Consider the following 20755-nt stretch of genomic DNA (forward strand, 5'->3'; position numbering starts at 1 on the left):
CTGATGGCTCCTAGATCTTGCCCAGTTTTTCCTGCTCAGCCGCTGGGGTGGATATTCAAAGGGGCCAAGGGAATCTGAGTTGCCAGAGTGACTGATTCCTGTGGAAATCAGTTTTCACTGGGTGATAAAGTCCATTAGGCACCACTGAGGGGCTGAAACCTCAGCTCTTTTTTCAGGTCCCAGTCCTGTGCACTTTGTGCAGGAGCAGCACATCTCAGAGCAGCAGCGAGGGCTTCCTGTGCGGTTTGTGCTGGGACAGGGGAGTGGCCATCAGTCTTCCTGTCCTGGGACAGCTGGGCCTCTTGAAGCAGGTCGGGGTGACTTTAACCCCACCCTCGGTCATACACAGTCTCTGATCTCCTGCCTTTGTGTACACCTGAGCTCACACAGTGCACCAGCCATAGGGATGCACCGCTCCGCGCTCTGTTCCTGAACACCAGCCACTGCTCACCGCCCAGGGGACACACAGGTATTACTCCCTGCCACTCACTGAAGGAACCACATGAGCAGCACAAAGCAAACAGTGGGCACAGGCCACACACAGGCACGTCTCAGTTCATGTGTGTGTGTCGTGGGAGTGCGGAATTGAGTGGGGAATGAGAGCGCTGCTGAATGCTGATGGTACAGATCTCCGCCTGTGTCCTCTGCTGGTTCCTCACCTCCCAGATCTTCACACCGGTTACAACAGGTCAGTGCAGCTCTCCTCCAAGTACCGAATGACTAGGTGCAGCTGCTTCCAGACAGGCATGTTCTTCCAGAGCTTGAGGCTGTTTGGAGATGAAAAAAAAGTGCTTTCCTGGAAGAAGTAGCGTGTTACCCCAAAAAGCCTATGCAGCATCTGCATAGATTGGGTGCCTCAATGGGGCCTTTTTGGTCTTTTTATCTAAAGCTAATTTAATCACTGATTAGATAAAAGCATCAACAAAACCTCACTCAAGCACCCAATCTATACAGAAATTAGGTGAGCTGGGTCCAACTAATGTGATTCCTCTTCTGGGCATGCACTGGGACCAGTACGGGGCTGCGCTGAATTTAAAGCATTTAACATCCATAAGCAGTCTGAGTCCGCTATATCCCTTGGGCGTACCTAGGCTGTTGCTAGCTCAGGGAGGGGTTTCTCTGTCTTTTCCCCTGTTATAACAGTCTACTCCTTTTTGCCTGGGCAAAATGGGACCATGGTTTGGAAAGATGACCAGTCTCTTAGGACAGGTGACTGCTTCCTTCCAACTCAAGGCCCTGTGATGCTTCTCTGAAGGGTCTGAGCTGCTTAGTCACCAGTTCCTCCTCACATCTCACCTTTGAATCTCCTCCAGCCAAGTCTTACCCAGCCATAGTGTCCCAGGGCTTTGACTGCTGTAGGAGAAGGCAGGATGTACGAACTAAATTAGACCCATATAGAGTTCAGAGAAGGATTTAGATATTCTATTTTTTCAGTGGGTGGTGGTGGAGAGATTTGTCTGCTACATTTCACTGTGAAAGTTGCTCAGAGATCTACCAAGTCCTCCTCACGTCCCACTCCTGATTGCATTTCAGCCGAGTCCTACCCGTCTCTGCTAGACACCACTGGGAACGTGGGCACTGGAGGACCTCTCATCACACCTCCGGCTGGGAACTTCTCCAAAGATGCAGAGACAGACTCGTCTGCCTGCTGGGCACAGAGGTAGCGTGTGGGTAAAGGGGTCTGTGGGGCAGTGATGTGAGCTCAGCTGGGATTGCAGCTCATCCTTCCCGATTCTCCTCTGCCACATCACAGCACGACAGAAACAGGACACCGTCGCACCCTCCCTCAGTGCTGGTCACTCGCTCCCTTGTTTCTAGTGGATGACCCCGAAGGTGATGGACACGGCTGCAGCAGCTCAGCTCCTCCTCACAGCGCAGCCCTGGGGCCGGAGGGAGCCCTCCTCTGTCACCCATTACAGGCTCCTGAACCCACTGAACCCATTACTGTCCTTCCCATAAGTGATGCCTTTGATCTTTCCCCCTAGTGCAGTGCACACTCATGGGAGATGTATCTGGGGCTTCCCCCTGCAATTGTTTCCTAAAAGTTTCCATTGCCAGGTGCAGGACCCAGCCCTGCCCATGGGCTGCCAGGAGCCGGACGTGCTTGTCTTCCAGCTCTAGCACCTCCCGCGCACACTTCTGCCCAGACCTTCTCCGGGCTTCCTGGCTTCCTCGGTCTCCGTTCCCAGCAGCGTAACCCAGGGTGGGTGCGTGAGGCACCAGCCTTGGGTGCTGACTTAGACCAGGCACCAGGATGGCCCCTCCCTACAGGAGTCCTGGTCATGACAGGGGCAGCCCTGCACCACCCACCTGGAGGAGCTGGGCAGGCAGAGCCCCTTGCCAAGCAGTGCAACAACCCAGAGGTCTTACCATGGGAGACAAATCCCCACACCTGGGGGATGAGGGAGGACACCAGGGGCATCCCCTGGCAAGCCTATACCTCTGCCAGGCCCCTGGGGCAGCAGCCCCAGGCCGTTGTTGCTGCAGCAGCAGGCGCAGCAGTAGCAGCTGCAGGGAGGCGAGCCGGGAGGTGAGACGCCATCCCCCTTCCCTCCCCACTGGGCAGCAGAATTGCCCCCAGACCTGCACCTCCACCTGGGTGCTGGCAGAGCCCTTCCTCTCTGTCCTCTCCCTGCACCTGTCTGCTCAGCGGTTTGCTCCTGGGCTGCGTGCGGTCCTGCTCTGAGGCTGGAAATGTTCCCGTGAGCTCCAGACGGACCTGAATTCTTGGGTGAGAAGCGGTTGGTTTTCCTCACCTTCCTGTTCATTTCTCTCCCTTTCTGGGTCAGTGTCTCCCAGGGCATCTTCCTCCTGGCTGCCCCTTGCACTGGCGCTGGGGGCCCAAATACTGTGTCTGCTTTTGATGATAGGACTCAGAGTCTACGATGCCCAGGGTAAGTGTGAGCGACTACTGCCCTCTGAGCAGGCCTGGCAGCCCTTCCTCATGTGTGAGCTTTCAGGGCCCAGAACAGGACACGTCATTGCTCCTATCACACTCCCTTTGCACTAACCACTATATGAGAGGCAGCTGATTGTTCCCTCAGCTGTAGTGCCAGAAAATGCCTCCAGAAATACTCAGCTGAGACTTTCTCAATGCTTTTTGTTTCTGCATTGTGGGAAACTGTTAGAGTTAATGGGGGCATTGCCACCATTTTGGTTATTTTACCTAACTGCTTTGCATGCGGCACATTTTTAAAAAAGAGAGATTTAAAGTTGTTAGACTTGTTCCGTCCTCCATGATTTCGTTTTCATAATGAAAAAGCTGCTTCAGAAATATGAATGGTTTGTTCTTCTTTCAGGGCTTTAGGGGTTTTAAATGACTAAAAATAACATCCAAGCCAAATTCATAATGCTATCCTTTAAACCGTGTAATTTCTCAGTTCAAGAATGGCATAATGACACTCCTACATGTGGATGTGTCTGTTCTTGTCCATATACACATGCACATACAAAAATATATGTGTGCATGTATTTTGAATATGTCACTTGCATTTCTATATATCTGTGTGTGTGTGCTGTGCATGGGTGTGTGTCTACTAGTTCTTTTCAATATATAGAGTTTGACAGAACCTAGATGAATTGTTTATCGTGAATTTAGCATCACATTATTTTCATCAGTTTCCAGGAACAGTGTTGTGTTTTTTGTCAAATGACTATTTTTCATGCAGCAGGGAAGTCATTTGATATTACATCATACAGGCTGTCTAAGTGCAGTGAAGTCCTCTAGCGCAGGAGAAGCTTCTGCATCCCATCCTAACTGGGAGAGCAGGGATTTGGGGGTTGGTTCCCATGACTGGACTATGAATATAGATTTTTATACTTTGTGCAGGAAAAAAAAAATGCATTGCCTTGTATACTGTGCAGGAAAGCCAGGTTAATCCATCACTCCCAAGGGAGTGCTCATTACAACTAATTATGCATGAGTACTTATCTCTATTATTCATGAGGTATTTTTCATGCCATATGGAGACACTCTGTCATTTGTAATGAAGAACAAAACTTGGAGTGCACTTTGTGGACCTGGGAAGAGGACTGTTCACATGCAAGTCCCAGGAAGTAATTCATTGCCTCCATTCAGCAATTGGGGAGGACTCATGTGGACCATATTTAGCAGTGTTCCATATTTCCAGGAAAGGGGGATTAATAATTGGATAGTAGAGAACAATTAATCAAAACTAGAGGTTTAGGTAGGCTGACCATATGGAAATCCAAGAAATTAGGGACATCATCCTGGAAACGCCCCCCTTTCCTGGAAATCCCCCGCTTTTCCACAATACTCTCATAAGTCAGCAGGGATGGGGATGAATGCAGTGCCCCTGGTGGGTGTGGGAAGGGTCACAGATGTGAGGCAGCGGGTTCCCAGTGCGAGAAGCACAGAGCTCCCGAGGAGCTCCTGTAAGTATATTTAAGATGCGGGTTCGGCTTTCATGAATATTTGAAACTGCAAATGCTGAACCCACAAATAGCAAGGGTTTCCTCTATTAGTACAATTAGGTCTTTTGTGTCACCACAATCAGAGGATGTCAGTTCTGTGAAACTCTGCTGTAACACTGTTGTGGTGTTCTGAAATTTTAGTCACTGAGCTCAGTCGAGAGAAGGGAAACGTCAGCCAGCTGCCGATGTCCTGCCCAAGCCAGACACCATGCCTTCCAGGAACTCCAGAGGAACAGCCTCGTGATACAGGTAAATGATGGGACAGCAGGAGGTATATGCTCAGGTAAGACCCAGACCTATCTCAGAGGCTGTCCTTGTACTGCAGTTTTGCCTCCCTCCTGAAACATGCTGACCTTGAATAAGGGATAGAACCAGACAGAAGCAGGGTGGAAAGCAACCTCCATAGGTCATCTATTCCAATAGTCTGCCTGTGGCAGGATCATCCTATCCAAACTATCCTATACAAACCCTTCGTCAAAACTACACATTCAACCCTCACACAACCACTAGGCATAAAACCTTAACTAGCTGTAGATAAAGTAGGGGGAGGAAGCCAACATCTTGCTTCTCTACAGGTTGTTACTACATGGTCAATAGATTCCTTCCTCACCCCAGATATGATGATTGATCTGACTCTGAGAGGAGAGGCAGGATCCTGTATGCAGGAACCTCCAGTTTTAAGTCCCAGGAGGACCCCGGCACACTCCAGTCAAAATCCTCAGGCTTGGTTGCAGCTACCAGCCAATGCTGCTGAGGAAAGCATAAAAACCATGACTCATATAGAAATCAGGGGTGTGGAGCAGTAGGGAAGTTCCCTCCTAGCCCCATGGATGGGTGGGTATGGGGTTTGTGTGGGGTTGTAGGTATGTGTGTCTGTGGATGTTGGGATCTGGAGTATGGAGGAGGGTGTGGGGGTATGTTTGGATGTAGGTTGGTGGGAATGAGGGGTTGTGGGACATGTTTGGGGGGATGTGTGTGTGTGAAGGGGGTTTCTGGAGGTGTGCAGGGGAAGGGTGGCTAGGGGTTGTGGGGTGGGTGCATGTGTGTGGTGGGGTGTGTGCAGATAGCAATGAGTGGGGCTTCTTCCAGAGGAATGTGGATGTGTGTGTGGGGAGGGTACATGTGGGCAGGGGCGTGGGTGGATGGTGTTTGTTAGGTTTGTGATTGTGCATGGTTGTTGGTTTTGCTGGGGAAGGTTTCTAGGTATAGTGGGGTATGCATAGGAGTGCCCCCCAGGTATGCCCATGTAGCAGGGCACTGAGGTGCCTGCTACTTGTGGAGCAATAAGTAAGGAGCCCAGCTGCGGGTTGCCAGGGGAACCGGTGGGAGTCAGCTGACTGGAAAGATTTCATAGATTTCATAGACATCAGGGCTGGAAGGGACCTCGGGAGATCATCGAGTCCAGCCCCCTGCCCAAAGGGCAGGAAGTCATCTGGGGTCATAGGATCCCAGCAAGATAAGCATCCAATTTACTCTTGAAGGTGTTCAATGTAGGTGCTTGAACCACCTCCGCTGGCAGACTGTTCCAGACCTTGGGGGCTCAGATAGTAAAGAAATTCTTCCTTATGTCCAGCCTGAAACGGTCTTGCAGGAGTCTGTGACCGTTCAACCTCGTCATCCCTTGGGGCGCTCTGATGAACAAATGTTTCCCCAGATCCTGGTGGTCACCCCTGATAAACTTATAGGTGGCCATCAGATCACCCCTGAGCCTGCGCTTTTCCAGGCTAAAGAGTCCCATGGCTCTCAGCCTGTCATCGTAAGATCTGTTTTCTTGACCTCTGATCATGCGCGTGGCTCTCCTCTGGACTCTCTCAAGCTTCCCCACATCCTTTTTGAATTGTGGAGCCCAAAACTGGATGCAGTACTCCAGCTGCAGCCTCACCAAGGCCGAGTACAAGGGGAGAATGACGTCCCGGGATTTGCTCGAGAAGCATCTATGGATGCACGCCAGCATTTTGGTCACTTTGCTAGCTGCAGCATCGCATTGCAGGCTCATGTTCATCTTGTGGTCAATGATGACCCCCAAGTCTCTTTCTTCTGTAGTGCTATCCAACATAGCACTGCTGGGCCTATAAGAGTACTGCAGGTTTTTCCTCCCAAGGTGGAGAACCTTGCATTTTTCAGTGTTAAACACCATGAGGTTCTCGTCCGCCCATTTGCTCGGCTTGTCCAGGTCAGCCTGGATCACCCACCTATCTTCTGGCGTGGATGCTTTGCCCCAAAGTTAGGTGTCATCAGCAAACTTGGCCAGTCTACTCCTGACTCCAATGTCCACATCATTGATGAAGATGTTGAACAGTATGGGTCCAAGGACAGAGCCTTGAGGGACCCCACTGCTCACAGAGCACCACAATGAGTGACTGTTAAAAATTCAAACAGGGCTGGGGCCAGGTGGAAAGAAATCCACCCTCAGATGAAGGTCTGGAATCTCCCAAGTTCAGAACAACAGGAAATCGGAGTAAATCAGGCTGGGAGGAGGGACAGTGAGGTTTCCAATATCTGGAAATCTTGGAGTGATTCAAGCACAAAATAAATTGAGGTTCTGAGTTGATTAAAGTAGCTGGGATTTTGCCATTATACACACTTGGGTATGAAAAATTGTTTAAACACTCACAACCTTTCAGAGGAAGAAAAACCACTTCTCCACCCCACTGCAGCCATTACTGTCCTGAGTGGACTTCAAGGCTGGCTCCTGTGTACTCCTGCTGTTCCTGGCTCTTGCCTATCTCCTAGTACTGGGGACAAGATCCTAGCTCCTGAACCCCAGATAGAAGGTGAAGGAACAAGGTGGGCATAAAATTCCTCTGTCTCCAGCACAGGAGTATTGAAAGATGAGCTAAACTGATTCTCAGTGTTTCTTGGTTCCAGGAGAGAAGTGCCCAGCACGGTGGGTTGTCCACAAGGGCAGGTCCTATCTCTTTTATCCTGAAAAAGGAACTTGGGAACAGTGTCATTCCTCCTGCATTTCACTATCTGTCCAGGTGCTCACCATTGAGGGTGGAGAAGAGCTGGTAAGTGAATGTTTCCTGTAATAATATATCAATGCAAAAAGTCTAGCCAAATGGATCCAGAAGAGCCAGGTCCAGGGACTGGGTTTTCTTGAGCATGGTCTTAACTGGGGATGTCCAAGAGGAGGTTCCTGAGGGCTAATGGGTTGATCAGTATAATATATCTGGAGAGCTCCCCAGTCTTGGGATAGGAATTAGGGGAATGTAAAGGGTAAGAAGAGAAGACCATAGCACTGTCAGCTGAGTACACTAGCCTGGGAGCAGAGCAGGGATCAGCAGCCATGCCTTGTGTTTCAGGAAGGACTGGCCAGAGCCCACCATCTGTCTTGCACTCCATGTGGGGCGATCAACCCTGAATAACCCCCTGTGAGGGTGAGGGCCAAATCAGCACAAGCATCCCAATCGTCTGCACCCTCAGCCTCATTTTTAAAGTGATTTTAGACTCTGAAAAAACATAGTGTCTTCTGAAAAAAAGGTTGTGCACTGATGGGTTCCCATGTACAGCATGATCACGATTCCTTTCAGAGACAAAATCTCTTTTTTCTTTTAGATACTCTGTGAGTAGAAAATAACCAAAGCCCCATGGCCTGGCTCTCTAGTTTCCTCTGTCTCCTCAGTTGGCCCATCCTCTATGTTAGAAGGTGTGAAGGGGGTTGATTTGGCTGTTAGCTGAACCCACTACTCAAGGGGAAAATTTTGGTTTAAGGAAGATATCCAAGAAGGCCAATCGTACCCTGTCATGCATCCACAGATGCATCTCGAGCAGGTCCAGGGAGGTGATCCTCCCCCTCTATGCGGCACTGGTCAGGCTGCAGCTGGAGTACTGCGTCCAGTTCTGGGCGCCACACTTCAAGAGGGACGTGGACAATATGGAAAGAGTTCAGAGGAGGGCCACTCATATGATCAGGGGTCAGCAGGGCAGGCCTTATGAGGATAGGCTACGGGACCTGAACCTGTTTAGCCTCCACAAGAGAAGGTTAAGGGGGGACCTTGTGGCCTGCTACAAACTGGTCAGGGGGGATCAGCAGGTATTGGGGGAGTCCCTGTTCCCCCGTGCGCTGCCAGGAGTGACCAGGAATAACGGTCACAAACTGGCGGAGGGTAAGTTTAGATTAGATATTAGGAGGCGCTACTTCACAGTCAGGGCGGCTAGGGCCTGGAACCAGCTTCCAGGGGAAGTGGTGCAGGCTCCTAGCCTGGGGATTTTTAAAAGGAAGTTAGATGAGCACCTTGCCGGGGTCATCTGACCCCGGTGCTCTTTCCTGCTAAGGCAGGGGGTCGGACTAGATGATCTACCTAGGTCCCTTCCGACTCTAGCTACTATGAAACTATGAAACTATGAAGCTCTAGTGTAACCTCTGTCAGAAGAAAGACTGGGCCCCAGGGCTGTTCCCATTGCGAATTCTGGGAGAATATATTTAACTCCGCTCCTGCCATCACCCTTAACTATCTTCACAGATGCTAATGGAACTGTCCTGGCAAACAAAAGGTCTGGACTGCAATGCTTAATATTGCAGGCCAAATTGACTTGTTTTTGGGAGGTAAACTGTAGGTGAGCAAGCAGGCTGTGACCCTGGAAGTGAGAACCCAACATTATGTACTGGGGTGAGTTCTGCATCGAGGCCTGCAGGAGTACTGTGTGTGGGGAACTGCCAGGACCCAGCTAGTGCTCTCCAGGCATTCTCACTCTCCGAGAGGGGAAACAATTCACCTTCTCTCTGTTTTAGGATTTCATAAAACAAGAATCATTTCAGTATTTCAAAGATCATGGTGGTGTTTCCCAGTACTACCCATTCTGGATTGGACTGTTGTATGATCCTGGATCCAGGAAGTGGGTTTGGACAGACAACACAGATCTCTCCTCTGGCTTGTAAGTCTATGTCACCAGGATGTCCTCACTTCTGCACCAACATGCATCATTCACGCCATTGTGTAATTTACTATGGAGCTGGGGGCTAAAGACTGCACCAGACAAATGGGGTTTTGAACCTTGCTAGATACTCACCTGGCAATAGAGCCCACCCACTAGTGCAGGTTCCAAACAACTCCACCCTTTGATATATTCCTGTTTCCCAATGCTCCTACAGAGCTGTGGTCCTATCACATCTAACTCTTTACATGTTTGTGGGGCCTTTCATCCTCACCCACCACAAGCAGACCTACAGTTTGAAATCCCAGGAGAAACTGGTGTGGGGGCCTGGGATGTCTGTGAGTGCAACAGCAGAGGGTAGGAACAGGGCCATGACACCTCCTCACTTTGCTAACATCTCTCTCCATAAGAAATGTCTGGTCTAAGGTCCATCCTCACTTTGGAAAAGGCAGCCAGTTGGGCCTGCTCAAAGGTTCACAGCATTTGTTCAATGCCAGGGAGCATGGGATGGTGGGAAAGGGACGATGGTATGCTAAAGAGCCACTTGATATATGAGTTTATATGATAGATACTGCCTGCCTTTGTGTGAACTGTGATTGAATATGTAAGTATGGAGGCTTTTCTCTCAGTCATCATGACAATGAGATCCCCTCAGGGAATAACAGTTAGCTACAGGAGGCAGACAAACAAAAGCATGCACCATGTTTCATTCCAGGGGCAATCTCTAGCACAGGGGAGATTAGCTGAGGAAGGGGTGCAGATGGCCAGAACATGATTTTTAGTGCACCTTGTCTTGTACAATGTACCATGAGCATGAAGAAAACCTGTGCTGAATTGTCTTGTCTCACCCAACCACTTCTAGCTTCGAGCAATAAACCATCCCTGATCTTCCATCTGTTAGGTCATTGTTCATCATTGCCCACTGTGAGTCCAAGCAGCACAGAAAGCCCCCCAGTCCTGTGTCTTGATGTGGTGAGTTCAGGGAGGAAGACATGAACTGTAAACTATGGACTTCCATTCCAGGTTTGATATGCAAGACCTCAGTCATCAGAATCACCAGGACAAAGTTTGTGCTTATATCCAAGGTGGGGTAGCTCAGGCTGGAGTCTGCGAAGAAAGTCACTTCTGCATTTGTGAGAAGAGGAGGAAGGAATGGATGGGGACACATTAACAAGAAAGCCCTACCAGTCATGTTGCCCACAGGGGACTGAACATGGACATAACTGCAGCAGGGAGAGGAGTGTGGTGGTGTGGCAGTGCACCCTTCATCCAAGAACCTGGAATCCCCTGTTGTCGTGTTCAGGGAGAACAACAAATCCTAAACTGCATCATGGGGCAGTGGGGCTGCTAGCTCAGGGTAGGGTGGGTTATTACATAGAGACAGGCCAATATCATTTATTTCTGCTTCCTTGGGAATTTTATATGTGTGCCTATTTCCTGGATAGTTTTCCCAGCAACACAACTGCATGTACTGGAGCCAACAGACGTGGGGCCTTCTTGCTTAACTCCCCAGATCTCACTTTCTTCATCTTGTATTTTGAGCATCCATTGGCAACCACTTAGGCAAAGAGGAAGTCCTAGGAGGCACGGGTGTGTATCTCCATAGGGGCATCACAGACCCCTGGAAATGAGAGATCAAAAGTCCCTGCCATCCTGCAGAGACTACCCTTCCCCAGGAGCAGATGTACCCTGTTCTCTGCAAGGTAGAAACTGGTATTACCCAACTACCAGAGCCCCATGGCTGGGGTTTCCTTCATTCCCATAGGGAGACTCCATGTACTGTATGCTCTAAGGGGCAACCAGCATGGGTTCACAGCAAGCGGATCCTACCTGAGTAACATGATATGTTTTTACAGCTGGGTCACAAAATGCTTGGATGAACCAATAGATATTACACAGTCCACTAGGTGGAAAATTTGCTTACGGGATGCACCCAGATAGTGGTGGTAGATGGGTCGGTTTCTACCTGCAGAAATGTGGGCATTGGAGTCCCCCAAGGCTCTGTTCTGGGATTGGTCCTATTCAATATCTGACTTAGTGACTTCAGTAAGGGAGTAGAAAGCACCCTGTCCAAATTTACAGACAACACCAAACTATGGGGGGAGGTAAACAAGCTAAAGGGAGTGAATCCAGGCAGATTTGGACAGGCTGGAGAAGTGGGTGGAACAGAATAGGATGACGTTTAACAAGGATAGGTGTCATGTGTTGCACCTGGGGAGGAAGAATCATCAACACTTCTACAGACTGGGAGATAGCCTTCTAAGTAACACAACTGCAGAAAGGGATATCAAAGTCATAGTCTACTCCAAAATAAACATGAGCCACCAGTGTGATGAAGTAATAAGTAAAGCTAACTGCACACTTTCTTGCACAAGTAGGTGCATCATAAACAGGTCTAGGGAGGTGATACTTCTGCTCTATGTGGCACTGGTCAGGCCGCAGCTGGAGTTGTGTCCCCAGTTTTGGGCGCTGCACTTCCGGAGGGATTTAGATAACCTGGAGAGGGTTCAGAGGAGGGCCACCCATCTGGCTAAAAGCCTACAGAAAAAAACCTACGAGGATCAATTCAGGGACCTGAATCTCTTCAGCCTCCACAAGAAAAGGCTGAGAAGTGATCTTGGGGCTGTCTACATCAGTGGGGGACAGCAGGAAATAGGGGATACAACATTTACCAGGGCACCCATCTGGGTAACTAGAAACACTGGCCACAAATTGAAGAACAAATTTAGACTGGACATCAGGAAAAAAATTATTCACAGTGAGGGTTGTCAAAATGTGGAATATGCTTCCAAAGGAGGTGGTGCTGTCCCCTTTCTTGGAGGTATTTAAAAGGAGATTGGGCAAACACCTGGCTGTGGTCTTCTGACCTGAGCACTCTTTCCTGCCCAGGGCAGGGGGTCAGACTCAATGATCTAATAGGTCCCTTACGACTCCAAAATCTATGAAATCTATGAACTATATTATAGGATTTTCCCCTTGCTTCTAAAATAAACCATTGCCTATGATCCCTGTCTCTCTCTGTATGAATAATGGGGGTGGAGAGGTCAGAATCAGGGACATATCCCTTGGCATCTCTGCCAGGGCCCATGTCATACCAGGCTGTGAGTAGCTGGGCCAGGAGGTCACCTCAGTCAGGAGAAGCCAGGAAGATAAAAACTAGGACATCTGTTTGGAGGACCAAGTGGAGGACCCAGAGGGTCAGTCAGAGAGCGATGTCAGGCCTGCCAGCTCAGGTACCTAAGGAATCTGTAACTCAGTAGCAGCATGCACCAGGGTTGAAGCTGCTTAGGTACAGGGATGAGCCTTATTGCCTGGACATTTCCCCATCCAAGACAGAGCTTTACATGGGAAGGGGTAAGAAGAGGTCAGTGGACCTTGGGTGGTCACTCTGGTATCAGGGAGTCAGTATGTGCCTAGGCCCAGATGGAGATTTCTGGCCTCCTGTGTCTGATCCAAGGTTTTGTTTTGAAGATGGTCAACTGAGGTGAGGCATCACATCACAGAGGCTAAAGATCTGGGTCCAAGACTATGGTCTGACAACTGGAGCAGGTCCACAGCCCAAAGGGATCCGTGTGGTGTGCATAGGTTGGCAGTACCATTGGAAAAGGGAGCAGGGAGTTTGATGTCAAGCATTCTCCCACCTTTGCCAGTGATGGCTACTGGCCTGTGTTTCCCTTGCCTGTCTGTTGGTGCTGCAGCAATGTGTGTTTCTGAGCAAACAGTACTGACCAGGTCTCAGGCTGGGGACAGCACTGATTGCTGTGCTGTTTAGGAGCTCAGTTGGGTAGAGGCAGTTCTGGCTGAATGCTGCACCTGGAGTACAGGAGGGAGAGACCCAACCTTCCCTGAGCAGAGGCTGGATCCCAGTTAGGCACCGTCCCTCCTTTCAGTGGCTCCATGGGGTAGTCAGGACCCAGGGTAGTGCTGGTCATGGTGCTGATGAAAATGCTGCTGTTCTGGGGGATAAATAATAAAAGAGGGGAAAGGAGAGAATATGTTGAAGGTTGGGGCAGCCATTTCTCAGCCCCTCCCAGCTCTGGCAGTGCCAGAGCAGCCCTGCACTGGGGAAAGGCCCTGAGAACGTCAAATCAAAGGCTGGGGCAATAGGTTCCAACATGGGTGTTTATAGTTTCCTCCATTCCCTCTGTCCTTTACAAATGCTGATCTGGGTGTGTCCCCAGCATCCCACCCACCTATCGAGTCCTCTGCCTGGCATCCAGGGGCTGAAGTCCTGGGGGGCCCAAGAAAACAGGCCTCCAGAGTGTGTATTTGCTGATAAGCGACACATGTTCTAATGACGTGTGTTCTACTGGTGACCAGGGATCCTGGTTTTCTCTGTTCACAAAGACAAATTCTCAGATTTAAAAAACAAAACAAAAAACCACATCACTGATTGAAAACCCACAAATCTGCATTTTTCTTGATGGAAATAGAACAATACGATATGTCTCTCACCCCATTCTCATTAATTAATTGAGCAACTGTGGCATTGATGCCTATACAGTTGGATGGGTCAAAAATTAGCTGATGGGGCACACCCAGAGAGTGGTGGGGAATGGGTCATACTCGACCTAGCAGGATGTGAATAGTGGGGTCCCCCAGGGCTCAGTCCTGGGGCCTACACTGTTCAACATCTTCATCAGTGACTTGGACTTGGGGGTGGAAAACACGTTGTTCAAGTTTGCCGATGACACCAAGATGTGGGGAGAGATAAGCACTCTCAAAGGGAGAGAGAGGCTGCAATTAGATTTAGACAGACTACAGAAGTGGGCAGATGGTAATAGGATGGGGTTCAATGTAGATAAATGCAGGGTGCTGCACCTGGGGAGAAGGAATCCACAGCATACGTACAGGCTGGGGAGCTCCTCCCTTGTGAGCACAGAGGTGGAAAGTGATCTTGGAGTCATTACTGACTCCAGGATGAACATGAGCCTTCAATGCCAGACCGCAGCCAGGAAAGCCAACTGCACCTTGTTGTGCATTCAAAGATGCATCTCAAGCCGGTCCAGAGAGGTGATACTCCCCCTCTACGAGTCATTGGTCAGGCCACAGTTGGAGTACTGCATCCAGCATTGGGCACCACACTTCAAAAGGGATGTGGCCAGCCAGGAGAGGGTTCAGGGGAGGGTCACCCGCTTCGTGAGAGGGCAGCAGGACAGGCCCTGTGAGGAGAGGCTGAGGGACCTGAACCTGTTTAGCCTTAGCAAGTGGAGGCTGAGGGAGGATTTGGTAGCTGCCTACAAACTAGTTAGGGGAGATCAGCAGCAAATAGGAAGGGCCCTATTCCCCCCAGCAGCACCTGGGGTAATGAGGAACAATGGCCAGAAGCTGATGCAGAATAGGTTCAGGTTAGAGCTTAGGAGCCATTATTTCACTGTTAGGGTGGCTAGGATCTGGAACCAACTTCCTAGGGAAGTGGTCCTCACTCTTAACTTGGGTAAATTCAAAAAGAGGTGGGACGAACACCTATCCGGCGTCCTGTGAGCCCAGCGTGTGCTCCTGCCAGTGGCAGCGGGGGCAGACTACATGATCTGTTCAGGTCCCTTCTGACCCCAAACTACTATGAAACTATGAAACTACTATGTATGGATGTCAGTTTAACACAATGTCCACCAGGACATGGGTGCAGCTGTGACTGTCCCTTCCCACACCCAGCTTCTCTGTGATGCTGGAAGGCCCTGATATTCCAGTATTCTCTCTCTGCTATTTCCCCTAACTCATGAGCTACAGCCCCCTGGCCCTGCCAGTGACCCTCAATCCTGACCAATACCCCTCAAGCCCTGCCAGTGCCCCTCACTGCCCACCGATAGCCTGCACCCACCCATCTCTGCTAGTGCCCTTCACTTGTTACCAGTGTCTGCCTCATCCCCAAGCCCTTCTAGAGTTGCGTCCCAGCTGCCAGGGCTACAGGAGCAGGGCCAAGGCCTGCACTCCCCTCCCACTCCGAGCAGCATCAAAACCCCAAATGCCACCTGATGGCTAGAAAGTGGTTTTTGCTTTTGGGAACTACTTATAGGTAAAGTATGTAAAGTAGCTATGCACTAGTATAATGGTCCAGAGGAACACCAAGGATTAATTGAGTTCTAAAAAGTCTGTTTGTGACAAAGTTTTTTTCAAGGCCTGCTGTATCTGACAGGCCAGCAATAAACAGACACACAGGCTGGGAAATTAAAGACATGTAGCATGCTGTTCCATAACATGAAACAAGGTGGTACCAGATCACAGTTCCCAGCTGAAGAGCCCTTGGGATTTCCAGTTTTGGGGAACAGACCAAATTAGAACACTAGTAAAGCCCAAATTAGGATTTGTGCATGTGATGGGTTTGTGAAACAAAGGGTTGTGCTGACGAGAGAACATGAAGAGTATGACAACAACAAGGAGACCAGTCAGCGATGGACAGAAATGAAGAGTTATCAGGATGGGTAAAGAATACAAAATAAGGGATTTTAGAGCAGCAAAGCGTCCACCCAGGGAGGAACCCAAGGCCACCATAGGCAGAGGGCACACCGCCAGCCCATTTCACCCACCCCACTGGCACAGGGTGGAAAGGCTTAGCCTCCAACCTTCAGGCCACTGACATCTGACATTCAAGAAAGAACCTCAGAGTGAAGCTTCAGTACTGGCCAGACATACCTTCCCCCTGTGACAGGTCTAGGACTGGTAGATATAGAATTGTTTGTATTATTCTTATCTGCTATCACAGTGTATCAATAAAATCACCTATTATCGAGTTCAAAGGTAATTTGTTCTGAGGGTTTGGGGTCTACCCAGAACAGGGTATCTGGGTCTTGAATCCAGTGCCAACACCACCCATGAAAGGCAGCAGCTGCTGCAACTGGAGCAGAGTACAGAACCCTGTGGTGGCTGTTTCCATGGCAAAGTACCCCCTGCCCACCAACAAGCCAGCAGTTGTGGCATGGAGTTTTGCCCCTGCTGTTGCCAGGCAGGCAGGGGATACCTCGCCACGGTGATGCACCTGTGTAACAGGGGACCTGCTTGGGGCCGATCTCTGCATGTACCACCCACCTGTTCTTGGGCTAACCGCCCACTTTCTCACCCACCATGCCTTGATCTTAATTAGTTAGTAGAGCTGTTAATTAAGTGGGAGGCTGCCCATTTTCTGCCCCGATGCCAGGGGGTGCTATCTGTGACTCCATTCCTTCCCTACACCACAGCTCAAGCCTTGCAGATGGCATCTAGGTGTTCCTGTCATCACCAGCCCCACACTGGGCCCCAGAATCCTTCTGACTGAGCGCCAACCTAGACTCCTCTCACGAGGCAGCCTCATCTGCCTTCATGCAGGCTACGTAGCTCCCTGAAGCCATTTTCCCCTCTTAGGTATGGTTCCCCCGTGACCTTTAGCTACCAGCCCTGGCCCACCTCCGGCCAGCCAGAACCCCTGGCCCTTGGGTGTCCCTCACGGTGGGCCCCTGGCCCTTTTGACCAGTCTGGTCCTGGCCACAGTGTGGGCCAGTTGAGGGTACTCTCTCAATCAGTATTGAGTCCCTAGCCCCTCACTCTTTCTAGGGGTCCACCCCCTGGGCCCTACACATAAAAGGGTAACCCAAAAGGGTAACCCACGCAGTGGTGGGGGCTAGGAGTTAAGGTGCCCCGACCCACCTTTCACCGGGGTGGTAACTGGCCTGGCATTTCCTAGGACTCACATGCCACTGGGAGCCCCACTGGGCCACCAACTCCTGGATGGGTGCAGATTTAGGTTGTACCCAGGACCAGGAGCCTCCTTACCGCCTCCTACAGCTCCTCCCCTACCTCCAGATAAAACTCAGCAGCCCTCAAATTAGGCAGTGTTGTTGCCTGCCTCTTGCAGCTAAACTGCCCTGTTTATATGGGCAGCCCTGAACCTAAAATGGCTGCCCTCATTAGGCACCTGTCAGCTGTCAGCTCCAGGGCCTTAAAGTGGCAGGCACATATAGTACCCTGCCACAACCTGGTGTGGGGATCCGGACAGCAGAATCAAGTCTCTATGCCCAACTCTGTTGAGGCAGCCCCAGGTAAAGGGCAGCAGGGCAAGGAGCCCAAAGCCCACAGCAGACAGCCTTCATCTGCTCCTGTTCTGTGCAAAAATTTGGGGGCATGTGCCCCTCCATTACCCACTTCTTGTGAATGTGGACAATGGTGAGGAGCCTCCCCGTGGATGAATTGTACATGGCTCCTTCCCACTCCCAATCTTCGCCCTGCAGCCCTGAATTCCCACCCCAACCATATACCCCATGCAACACCTTGACTGGATGGCTACTTTAGCCCCAGCCCTGCCCTAGTCCCTCCCTCCTATCTACAGGTGATGCATAAGGGAAGAATGGGAGGCATGTTTGCCCCAGACAGGGCTGCCACCAGAAACTGCGGGAGCTTACCAGCTCCATCCCTGATGCCAATAGCAGCACCTGTGGGAGCTTGCCAGCTCTATTCCTGCTGTTGACATGGTGCCTATGGGTGCACCCCCCAACTCAAAAGGCACCAGTCACCTGTGCTCCTGTCCTCACCATGGGGGCCTCAATCTGCACTTCCTAACCAAGATTTACCTGGATGCAGCTGTAGGAGCTGCTGTTCCCATTCCCCACAGCCTAAAACAGCTCCTGGTGGTCTGGAAATCTGCCAGTCTGCAAGAGGAAAACAGCTCTTTCCTGCTTTTTTTTTTTCTCCATGTTTTTCCACATTTTTTTCTGTGGCCATCAAAAAACCTGGATGTCAGCTGATGACACATTCTGTTTGCAAGCAATGGACAGTGAGTACTAAAACCCATTGGCCTACACTGAAAATCCTATGTCAAGAGGCCTGGAATACAGTTTTGTATTCTTTCATGGAAGAGCCATGTTCACAATAGACTGCCCATGTCTCTCATGCTTGTGGTACAGCCACTTGGTTTCTGACCGCTCCCTCTAATCTGCACAGCAGTATTAAGATAGATGCCCTGTGACTACTGAACCAAAGCCTGGAGCCAAAAGGCTCAAGCAAGAGTGTTTACAGTTTTGCCCCCAAACAGATATTCAGGCCCCTCTATCTTCTCAGCCTTTATAGATTCATAGATAGTTAGGGGTTGGAAAGGACATTGCAGATCATTAGGTTCATCTCTAGGCAGGAAGACAAATGGGGTTAGGTGACCCCAGAGAGGTGACTGGCTAGGCTCCTCTTGAAAACCTCCAGCATAGGTGACTGAACTACCTCTGGAGGGAGTTTACTCCACTGTCTGGACACCCTGACTGTGAAGGAGTTTTTTCTGGTAGTAAGCCTGAAGTGGCCTTTCATGAGTTTATATCCATTGGTCCTGGTCTTCCCCGAGGGTGTCCTAGTGAACAGTTCACTAAGCTCCTGATGCACTCCTCTGATATAGCGGTAAGCCGCTATCATGTCCCCTCTCAACCTCCTCTTCTTTAGGCTAAAGAGGCCCAGGTTCCTCAGCCTATCCTCGTATGTCTCACCTTGCAAGTCCCTGATCATATGGGTGGCTCTTTTCTGGACCCTCTCAAGTTTGTCCATGTCCTTATTGAAGTGTGGCACCCAGAACTAGATGCAGTACTCCAACTGTGGTCTCACCAGTGCTGAGTACAGCGGGAGTATCGCTTCCTTAGTTTTACATGAGATGCAGCGGTTGATGCATGCCAGTGTGTTGTTTGCCCTGCTGGCCATTGCATCACACTGATGGCTCATATTCATATGATGGTCAATCATTACTCCTAGGTCCCTGTCAACCATGGTGTAAGTCAAGCTGTCACCACCACGCCTATATATGTGCTGAGGGTTGTTTTCCCCCAGATAAAGCACCTTACTCTTGGAAGTGTTAAATTTTATCTAGTTATTGTTTGCTCAAGCCTGTCCAGGTCCACCTGTATCTGCAACCTATCTTCTGGTGTGATCACACTGCCCCATAACTTGGTGTCATCTACAAACTTGGCCAGTGAGCTTTTCATTCCCCTATCCAAATCATTGATAAAGATGTTGAAAAGCACCAGTCCAAGCACAGACCCCTGAGAGACACCACTGGTGACTTTGCACCAGGATGACACAGATCTGTTAATGAGAGCTCTCTGGGTCCTAACCTGTAGCCCGTTTCCCACCCACTGAAGTGCTGAGCAGCTGAACCAACAATCTTCCAGTTTTCTCACAGGGATAACATGGGATAATAGATCAAGAGCCTTTTGGAAGTCTAGGCATACAAAGTCTACCACGTCTTCTGTGTCCAGATGGTGAGAGACCTTCACAAGTGCTGAGCAGAGAATGTCCCATGGATCTTGTTTTTCTACCCAGGCCTTTCTCTCATGCTTCAAGCCTGAGTTCTCAGAGCCCCCAAGACCAATAGTTTCCCAGGAGCCACTGATTCCTGTGAAAAGGCACAGACAGTTGGTGCTAAAGTCTATTAGCCTGCATTGAGAATCCTGTACAAGGCACCTGAAATAGGGTCCTAAGTTTTTTTATAGAAAAGCAGAACTTGCCACTAAGCACCTGTTTCTCACACTCCTCTTTAGACACTTCTCTGTTTCTCACAGCTGCCTATGGCCTGGGCCACATCCCGATCCGTTGGCCATCTGTTGATTTTCCATCTGCAGGTGGTCATATGGTCTGTGGTCAAGTTTATCCACTCCACTCTTGTTTTTACGGTAGTCATGGATGATGTCCAGCTTTTTTTGCCCTCCACCCACTGAAACAACAGCACAAACTTGAACTTCTTTGGAACATGGGAAACTAGGGTGAGTCCCCCATCAAAAGCCAAAATGGATGAAAAAGTTTCCCTTCTTCAATTTGCTTGCATTTAGTTTGGGAGCTCAGCCTTGTTTTTCCGAATCGTACCCACATAGGTCGAGTCCTGCTATAGCAGTCTTTCTGCCAGGTCGGTACTTGTGAAGAAATTATCCCCAAAATATTCCTTCCTGTCCTGTACCAGGGATGAACCAATTTTTCCATGACCTGTGTACCAAGATTACCTTGGCGTGGAGCTTCTGGTTGCTTGCCCAGGTTTTCATAGATTTAGATTTCATAGACATTAGGGCTGGAAGGGACCTCGGGAGATCATCGAGTCCAGCCCCCTGCCCAAAGGGCAGGAAGTCAGCTGGGGTCATAGGATCCCAGCAAGATAAGCATCCAATTTACTCTTGAAGGTGTTCAGTGTAGGTGCTTGAACCACATCCGCTGGCAGACTGTTCCAGACCTTGGGGGCTCGGACAGTAAAGAAATTCTTCCTTATGTCCAGCCTGAAACGGTCTTGCAGGAGTCTGTGACCGTTCGACCTTGTCATCCCTTGGGGCGCTCTGGTGAACAGACGTTCCCCCAGATCCTGGTGGTCACCCCTGATAAACTTATAGGTGGCCATCAGATCACCCCTGAGCCGACGCTTTTCCAGGCTAAAGAGTCCCATGGCTCTCAGCCTGTCATCGTAAGATTTGTTTTGATGACTCCAGACAGGAAGGATGATGTTGCTGCATCACAGTCC

At 50.0% G+C, this 20755-nt stretch overlaps 1 protein-coding gene across 1 annotated transcript; it reads left to right on the forward strand.

The window, feature by feature from the left end:
* Positions 1-4571: 4571 nt before the first annotated feature.
* LOC149873881 (oxidized low-density lipoprotein receptor 1-like) lies at positions 4572-10483 on the forward strand (the record flags this gene model as incomplete). Its single annotated transcript, XM_090038573.1, has 4 exons — positions 4572-4683; positions 7303-7445; positions 9170-9312; positions 10336-10483. Coding segments are annotated over 4 exons (546 nt in total), but the record flags the coding sequence as incomplete, so codon positions are not given.
* Between the last annotated feature and the right edge of the window lie 10272 nt (positions 10484-20755).

The sequence above is a fragment of the Crocodylus siamensis genome, chromosome 1 (genome assembly GCF_052110815.1).
Source record: "Crocodylus siamensis isolate JL-2025a chromosome 1, ASM5211081v1, whole genome shotgun sequence".
Taxonomy (NCBI): domain Eukaryota; kingdom Metazoa; phylum Chordata; order Crocodylia; family Crocodylidae; genus Crocodylus; species Crocodylus siamensis.